Source organism: Ziziphus jujuba, chromosome 10 (genome assembly GCF_031755915.1).
Source record: "Ziziphus jujuba cultivar Dongzao chromosome 10, ASM3175591v1".
Taxonomy (NCBI): domain Eukaryota; kingdom Viridiplantae; phylum Streptophyta; class Magnoliopsida; order Rosales; family Rhamnaceae; genus Ziziphus; species Ziziphus jujuba.
The window spans coordinates 5,227,039-5,236,468 of record NC_083388.1 but is presented as its reverse complement, the minus strand read 5'-3'; the positions used below and the strand labels follow the sequence as shown (position 1 = coordinate 5,236,468).

Here is a 9,430-nt window from a genome sequence, read left to right as displayed (position 1 = left end):
ATCAGACAAAAACACTTGGACTGATTTGGACACAGATAAAATACTGAAACTGAACTTCATAGAACCGTAACTTTTGATTCGTAGCTCAGAATTTGGCATGTCGCTAGTCTTTGAACTCATATCGACGAGCTCTATCCAATGATACCTTGGTCAAACTAAAATATAAATCGTAGAAAAAGTCAATTCTGGACCCACACTATTCACTTGGTCAAACTTAGTCAATCCAGTCAAACTTAGTCAAACTTATTTAATTATATGTATATGTGGTACGGGGTGTTACAATGCTGGTTCCCAAAGATCTGAATGAACCAACTCAAAAGGTTGTTTTAGTTTTGTTGACTGAAGAAAGAAAACTTTGTAGATGTTGTTTGCCAAATTTGCAAACTTCACAGAACAAGAGACTATCTTTATTAACATTCTGAGATTGTTTACACAACTGTAAGACTTTATGTAAAACAGGAAAAGATATATGTCCAAGTCTCTGATGTAAAATGTTCACATTAGTTCCTATGTTCTGCTTAGGAGAGAAAATATCTGTATCACTAATATCAACATCTTTCTCAGCATCTACAATATCAGATACACTATTAGTTTCTGTATTGACTGAAACAGCTCCAGCAGACACTTCAAAATTGACATCAGAAACCACACTAGGTAGTACAAATGCATTATAAAATTGTTGTGGTACATTATTAACAAAAATAGGTGTTTAAGATAATTGCAGTGATTCAACTTCATTTGTTGCAGCTACACTTTCAGCAATATGTGGTATACTCAAATGATGTTGGGAGGAGTCACCTTCTGCTACTGTAGTTCTGTGCACTAGTTGTAATACATCCAGCTTGTAAAGTCCACCTTCAAGTGTACCTCTCAGAAATGCTACTCCCAATTGCTTATCCTTGATTAGGCAGTAGTTAGAATGAAACTCAATGATGATAGAATTATCTTGAGTTAATCTTGAGACACTAATCAATCTCTTAGAGATATGAGGAACTACAAGAACATCTTTTAGTATCAATTAAGAAGAAGAATAGCAAGATATTGTAGTATATCCAATACCAACAATCATAATCCTTAACCATTCCCAACAAGTAATTGACTCTTACCATTGTAATCAGTGTATTGCACCAAGTCGCTGCCATCATTGACCACATGGTTTGTGGCACCATTGTCAAGATACCAGTTTGGATCTCCAATAGTTATAGGGGTAGTTATGTTGGCAGCAATGGAATTTTGAGGTGAAGATGGCATACTAGCAACAGAAGCTTGACACTGAGAAAACTAATTTACTGGCAGACTAGAATTAACAATTAAATTGTGTCCAGGTTGATAAAGTTGTTGGAAAGGAGGTGAGGCAATTTGACTATTAGTGTTTGCACTTCCATGAGTAAAGAAAGATGCACCAGGAGCTGAATTACGTAGAATCTGACTTGAAGGAAAATGTGGGATTCCAGACGATGGAGCTGAAGGATTGATCTGTGAAGAACCAAGAGACGCTAGAAAGCATGTTACATTTGCAACAGGTGACTAAGCTTGGTGTTGATGACCAAAAGCTGGAGTAATAGGTCTTCCAAAGTAAGTCCCTCTGTTATAATAGCAAGTTGTTACTATGTGACCCAGCATTCCACAGATTTGATACTGAGGCCTACTCCTACCCCCTCGTCCTTTGCCTCAAATGAACTATGGTCTAAAATTCTGTGTGTAATCAATGTTTCTATTATAGGTAGATCTGTCTTGATCAATCATGTTGACATTTCTAAAGTTTCCACCTCTTCCATAGTGTCTATATCCTTCATTTCTGAAATTTCCACCTCTTCCATAGTTTCTATACTGTTCATAACTCTTGTCACCAGTTGAATTTCTCTCAATTTCAAGTTTTTCAAAATTTTCACCAACAGAGGACACATTTGTAGCAACATTATTGCAAGAGAAAGGTATTAAATTCCCACTGTGGGTAGACATATTTGCAGAAGCTAATGCCTCATTGCCAGAACCAAAATTATTATTATTCAATACAGCATCAAATGTATGTCCAACATTAACATGAGGTCTAGCATGTATGTAATTAGCAGATATATCACCTAAATTAAAAGAAACTGTTGAATGTATCTGTTCAAGTTTAGATTCAAAAGCAAGTAGGTGACTTTGTATCTCTTCTACTGTATATTATTCGGGCCTGTTTCCAAGAATTGTTGAGATAGGCTCATAATTAGTGCCTAGAGCTCCAAGAATATATGTCACAAGATCAATCTCAGAAGCATTATCTCCAGTAGCAGTCAAGTTATTCATCAGATCTTTCATTTTCAATACCAGAGCATCGATTGACAGATTTCCTTTCTTAGTATTTTGCAGTAATTTGTTGTAATGTAGATTCGACTCTGTGATTTGGCTGCATACCTGTTCTCAATGGCATTCAAAAGTTTGTAGGAGAAATTGTTCCTTTCAACCATCTGATGAAGAATTGGTGTTGAATGTACCAATTCTCTTTAGCTTGCACGAAATCCCTAAGATTTGAGCCTGAATTTTCAGCATCAGCTTCTGAGTTAAGATCTCGTTTTTCTTCACTAACCAAGTCTTCAAAGGATGAAAATTCCAAGAACTTGATAAATTTGTGACCTCTAATATCTGGCAAGACCTGCGACCTTCATATGAAGTAATTGCTGTCATCAAGCTCGATTTGATTACTAGGAAAGGGAGACACCATTAGAATCGGGTTGTGCACAGCCATAGGCTGTGGCTCTGGTACCATGATAGAAAATTTGGAATGTGATTTGTGAAATAACAGTGCTAGATGAAACTGCTTGGTTGCCAAGAAAACTAAAAGAATTGTTTGAATACCGAGAAAATCAGAAAGAAAAAATAAAGAGAGCTCGAGAGCATTTCCATTTTATTAACCACACAACAGAATTACAACCAGTATCTTGTATTTATACATAAACTAACTAATAACAAAATATAGGCAACTGTAATATGATTGGCCAGCATTTGAGTTGCACGGATTGATGAGTTGGCAAGGCCGCAAGCTGTCAACTTTTTAACAACAAGAAGATGAGCTGTCATAACTGCATGCAGGACTTAGTTGAACCACTTGTAAAAGACAGTTAAGCTGAAAATGAGCTTCTAAAAGAATCTCCTGATCATTGGGAACCTGGCAGAATGGTTCATGATTACCTACTTATTTACATTATATTTCCAGTTTTCAGTCGAATATATATATATATATATATAAATTTAGATTATATAAATTTTGGTTAATCATATGGGCTTGTTTAGATGACATTAGATTAAATTGAAATGCAGCTTGGAATTTGCGATGAAGGAAAAGTTTAGAAGAAAACAATTATTATCTTTACTTAATCTTCAACTTCAAGACAAGAAGATGAGGAACCATTATTATCTCAACTTAATCTTCAACTTCAAGATAAGAATATGTGGAAGAAGAAGAGTCAAAGACTCCATTCAAACACAAACGTTTCAAAGTGATGAATTTACTTCTAATTCACCACAAGAAAAATGCAGCGTGCATCAAAATATGAAATTTACCTTTTCGCCTTACCACACCCCACAACTTTTGGAACCTTGGTTTTGCATCATTTTTAACTTTTTTTTTTTTTTTTTGTTTTCATATATTTAAACATTTTATCTTCATGTATCCTTCTGTTTCTTAATTTATCTATTTATTTTTAAAAGTTTGTGAACGAAGTTGTTGGGAAATACTACACTAATTAAATAACTTAACTTTCTCCTTTCCATTTATTTTTATTTTTTTATTTTATAGTTTCAGTAGCTTTTGGGTTCCATCCACGCTGACTTTGTTCAATGCAGCGGCAGATTAAGAGTGAAACAAGATTACAGAGTGTATAACTAGGTATGTCTGGCACCACTACAAGATGGGTTAAAAATTTTGTAAAACTAAACTAATACAAATTCCTCTTTTTGACTTGGAATATGACAATAAGCAAACGATGTATATATGGTAACAATATCTCAAATAAGGAGCACCAAACTTATTAATGTAAGAGAGGGAAAGAGAACGCTGATCAATGTAGACATATTCCATTCTACATACATATATATACATATATATCTTTGGTAAGAAAAGTTCTCTCTTTTTATCTACGAGAACATGATATGGAAATGGAAGTGTCAGAGGAATCTATATGCTAGATGTAGAATGGAACAGCAAGAAAACAAATCTGTATAAATTAAGGGGGACAAGCATGGCAGAAGTGTGCTCTTAACCAAGCATATAACAATTGCACATTTGAACTTGGAGAAGTTTGATATAAACATTTATCACCTTGTTTGAGCTTCAACTTTGTCAATTTCAGACGAAGAGAATATTGTCTTTGTATTGTGTCAACTCTCACTGCTATCCTGTTTTAGTTAGGCCCAAAAAAAAAAAAAAAAAAAAAAAAAAAAAATTCAATGAGACAACTTAATTGGCTTTTCAAGAGAGGTTTTTGGTTCATTACTCTAATATCCTTGGTGGCAATGGTATAGTATGCATTTTGCGGTGTCATGTCATCATATTAGAGTATTGGAGCGGAAGAAGCTAAAGCACCAATGGCGATTGGTATTTTAGATGAAACCACGATGCAAGCACTGAATATTACTAAAAGAAACGAAATCATCGCGTTGATCAAAACTTTAAGTTGATGATAACTAATCAATTATGTAACTTACTTCCACCAAAAGATACGCAAATGATGATAACATGGCAATTTTCAGCGAACAGGTTCTTCGTCAGATCTATAATCAGCTGTGCACAATCTGTCAAAGGTTGTGTTAAGCTAAAGAATGAAAGTGTACTGGTATCTTTAAAAGCTTCTTCTTTGGACCCAAATGGCTCTGAATCTGCATCATATCAATGCTGTAGTGGAATTTATATATAGTCTTTATCCTCGTTCACTTAATTCCTGCAACATGAATCAAACATTGCCAATATATACTTTTTCAATATGTCTTTTCCCATAGTCATCTAGCATAACCATAGTCTCTATATGATAAAAAAAGATTTGACAGGAAATGCCGCTTAACAATAGGTTTTCTTCTTAATTTCAGACTTTTCAAGGCCCTTATTAGATTTTGCACTTTCAAAGAGTACTCTATATTAGAGATTACGTTTATTATTTATTGCTTTATTGATTCATTTATCCATGTATTAATATGTAAGTAAGTAAAATATTAACACATTGTATTTAGTTTTTATAAACTATTTAGTGTTTTAGTTTTTTTTTTTTTTTTTTTATTACAATAAAAAATAAACTGAAACATTGAATTTTTTTTTTTAAAAAAACAATTCTTTTGGGCTTTTTGGTAATTTAGTAATACTTTTAGAGTGCAGCAAAGGGAAAAGTAATTTTCTTTTTTTGGATCAATTAAAAAAAAAAAAAAAAGCCTTCTTACATTAAAAAATAGCAAATGAAGATTGGTCTTAAATCTTAATGAAGCCTTGTGTACACCAGATAAGGATTTGGGCCTAGAAGTCATACAATCTGCAACATAGGCCTCAGGACATCGGGCTTCTTGCCCAAGTCCAGCATAGCTTCTGGCTTCCAGCGAGTCTTTTAGGCCTGCGGGGCCTCTATTTGTTCTTTTTAGTTTTTGTATCTTTGAAGTCTCCCTTTGTAGCCTACATAAATGAACTTATATGAGAATTTTTTAAGGGCGTGAGAAACACTGGATTTGATTTGATTGTCTAATTCCAATTAATTAAACCGATCCAACTAAATTAATGGGATTTATTCCCTGTTCCAAAACATGTTCACGATACCGATACAGAATTTGTTGAAAAAAATTGAATATTGGTCTTGGGGCAAACTTATTATCAATATAGAACCAATTTAATGATGAAAGATATGATTTTGGTATTTTATGAAAACGACGGTTCTAGGCTTGGAATAACTTTGATTGGAAGCAAGATCCACAAAAAGAAATTTAATTTCAAATATTGATCTGAAAATTGTTATTTTGTGCACAGATTAACTTGTGCATTAGCTAGCTATAGTAATAGGCTGCAAGAAAAGAACAAAAAAAAAAAAAAAAATTGAAACAAAAAGCAAATAAGAAAATACTAGCTTGAATATAAAACCAAAACATCTTTTAACTAACAGAAGAACTATGAAAGCCAATGATATTAACCTACAGGATTTTATTTTTTTTAAATATAATGATGGAATTAAGTGGAATTGATCCTGCTAATGCGTTATAGTTAGTGAGTTCAGATTTGGATTAGGTATCTGAATGTTGTATCCACTCTCTGTTTCAGCACATTCTTTTCTTCTAGTTTCCCTTGTTGTCCCCATATGTAGCATATTCAAACAGTGTATATATGGTCTTCCATTAGCAGCTTCCAAAGCTGTTCTGCTTTGCATATATTTATACCTATCATTTTGCTCTTTTTGAATCTTAAACATTCGCTGTAGAAGAAAAGAACAATGCTTCAGATCCTTAATATAATATATCCTCTAGATTTCTTGAGTTTCACTCACGAAATGAAAAGCAAAAAAGTGTTGCTAATAACAAAGATAAAAGTCAGGGCATGAAATGGTGGCAGAGACCAAACAATTGTTTGTATTAAGCAAAAGAACTCCAAACTCCTGCCTTGAAGCCTTGACATTTCAAACCAAAATCCAAGCAAACAAGAAGCAAATCCATCCCTTAGTATGGCCAATCCTGCACCACAACCCGCAAAACCTGCCCGGCATAGGACGAGTTTTCTTCGAATCATTGCTATGCTCTTGCTAACCTTGATCATCCTTGCTGGTATAGCTGTGCTCATCATTTGGTTAGTGATCAGACCAAAACATCTAATTTACACCGTCGATGAGGGTTCGATCCATAACTTCAACCTGTCCAAAGATCATCTCGATTCCACCTTTGATTTTGTCATAAGGGCTTATAATCCCAACTCTAAAGTCTCTATCTACTATGACAAAATAGATGTTCAAGTGGATTATGATGATCAAATTCTAGCATACAATGGGGTGCAGCCATTCTTCCAACCCCATCGAAGTATGAACCGTTTGGATGTCCAGCTGAAAGCTCAATCTGTGGAACTATTTCCTTCTGTGGTTGAGGACCTAAAGCTCGAAAGATCATCCGGGGCAGTCGAATTAATTGTTCGTATCAAGGCAAGGATAAGGTTTAAGGTTGGAGCCTGGAGGTCAAGTCATAGGACTCTAAAGATTTTCTGCTCTCCTGTGTTGGTGCACTTCTCTAGCTCTAACACTTATGAGAGGACATTCTGTGATGCAGTTTTTTGAGCGGAAAAGCATTGATCAAGATTGTAGTTTCCAATCCATTGTCTGAGGAATTTGTGTTTTTCCTTAATTGTTTATCCTGTTTTTTCTTCCTCTTTTTGTTCAACTTTATTACGTGTGTGTGATCCTTGATTGTGTATCAACTTGTAGTAAGCCTTTATTTTTGAGTGAGTGCTATTGGATTTGTTGTACTTAAAAAGAGTATGGAGCATTTGATTGGAGGTACTAATTATTTCCAAGTTTGGGATTTCTCACTTGTAAAATATATATTATGAGTTTGACTTAAAAAATGATCATGTTGTTAATAGATATTGCAGAAAATCAAAAGAAACCAAATTCAACTTTTTGTTGTCAACAAAGTTAATCTACCTAAGCTCTGTTTTAGAGTGTTTTTGTTTTATTTATGTGAGAAGCAAGAAAATCATTGCTATTGCTATCATTTTCCTACTAAAATATCCTTGAAATTTTACAAGAATATGGAACCATGTAAAACTGCTCTAATCAAACTGCATTATCGTTTAAACAATGCATGATCATAGTGAACAAGATTTTGAGAAAAATTTCACCCAATTTTAATCCTACACATATACACGCATGTATAATATTATTTATATTGCAGAGTTACATTAGAACTGTCTGTCATACTATGCTAACATATAGTGCATATATTCAATCCTGGAGACAAAGGCAGGAGAAAAGGAAAAAAAAAATGATAAAAGGAGAAAAAAGTTCCAAATACCCAATTTTCCAATGGGCCAAAGAGGAAAAGGGTCACAAGAACAAAAGAGATAGGGTACTTATGATGTTCTTTATATACCAGTTTTCTTCAATTGGTGCACAACAAAACTAATGCATATGCGTATTTGTTAACCCCTTTAGTCTCTTATACCGTGTTAAATTACCCTTAATTTCAAAATTTTATTTGATTAGAAGACAGACTTAATACGTATCATTTATAACGTCAAGTATTCAAGTTAATCTAGTGATAAGTCCCTCACTTCCACATCCTTGAAATCATGGATTCTAGTCATATGCCCCTTTATACCTGCAGACTAATTATTGTAGCTTTGGACCTCCTTAATTTACCATTAAAGCCTTTTAAATACTAAAATTTGAAAATGCATTGATAATTCACACGATTCTTACAGGGTTTGTTTTCTGAAATGAGGTTTTCATATACAACTAAACTAATATTAGACCATTGATTAATTTTTCAATTCCAATCCATGAAATGATCCAAGGGCTAATATATATATATATATATATATAGAAAATGTTGGACATGGAATTCATGATACTTGAATTGATATCTGAATCATTTTAGATATGTTTTGAGTTTGATGCAAGAACATTATGAAGGAGAAAAAAGTTCCTTTGTTCAAAGGAAAGACTTACTAAAGGAAAAGCTACAAGATAACAATCAAAATTAAATTAATAAATGTGTTCCTCACAAAAAGCATTTACGAAATTACTATTCTCTACTTCTTTTAGCTCTCTATATAGGATAATCCAGCTAATCATCCTCACCAGTAGAAAGGACAAATTCATTAAAATCATTCTTCCTTTTAAAAAATGACTTCCAGTTCCATGATTAAGCGCTCAGAATCAGCCCAGGAAAAGCAATTCTCTGGGCAAATGAGCGTCTGTCCTTTTGTGGTTCTTGGCATAATTGCATCCCAATTGAAGATTGTAGTTTCTGATCCATTATTTAGGAATTAGGGTTTTCCTTTAACTGTTTTTCTTGTTTTTTATTATTCTTTTTGTTCAACTTTCGTATGAGTTTGAAATGATCATTGTTTGTGTATCAATTTGTACTAAGCTTTTCTTTTTGAGTGAGTATTATTGGATCTGTTATACTTAAAAAGACTGAGGCAGTTTGATTGTTGGTACAAACTTTTAAATATATGTTATGAGTTTCACTTAAAGATTATCATGTTATTAATAGATATTGCAGAGATATTGCAGAAAATAAAAAAGAAACCAAATTCATATTTTAATTGTTAACAAAGATAGTCTCCCTATGCTCTGTTTTTAGTGTGTTTTGCTTCATTTATGTGAGAAGCAAAAAAACTATAGCTATCATTTTCCTATTAACATATGCCTCAAATATGATTCTAACGTGGAATTATATAATACTGCTCTAATCAAACCGCATTATTGTTTAA

General features: G+C 33.3%; 1 protein-coding gene across 1 annotated transcript; it reads left to right on the top strand.

The window, feature by feature from the left end:
- The first annotated feature begins 6,502 nt into the window (after positions 1-6,502).
- Positions 6,503-7,601, top strand: LOC107410686 (uncharacterized protein At1g08160). The gene has a single exon (XM_016018148.4). The coding sequence runs from the start codon at positions 6,669-6,671 to the stop codon at positions 7,266-7,268; it is 600 nt and encodes a 199-aa protein (XP_015873634.1). The 5' UTR covers positions 6,503-6,668; the 3' UTR covers positions 7,269-7,601.
- The last annotated feature ends 1,829 nt before the right edge of the window (positions 7,602-9,430 follow it).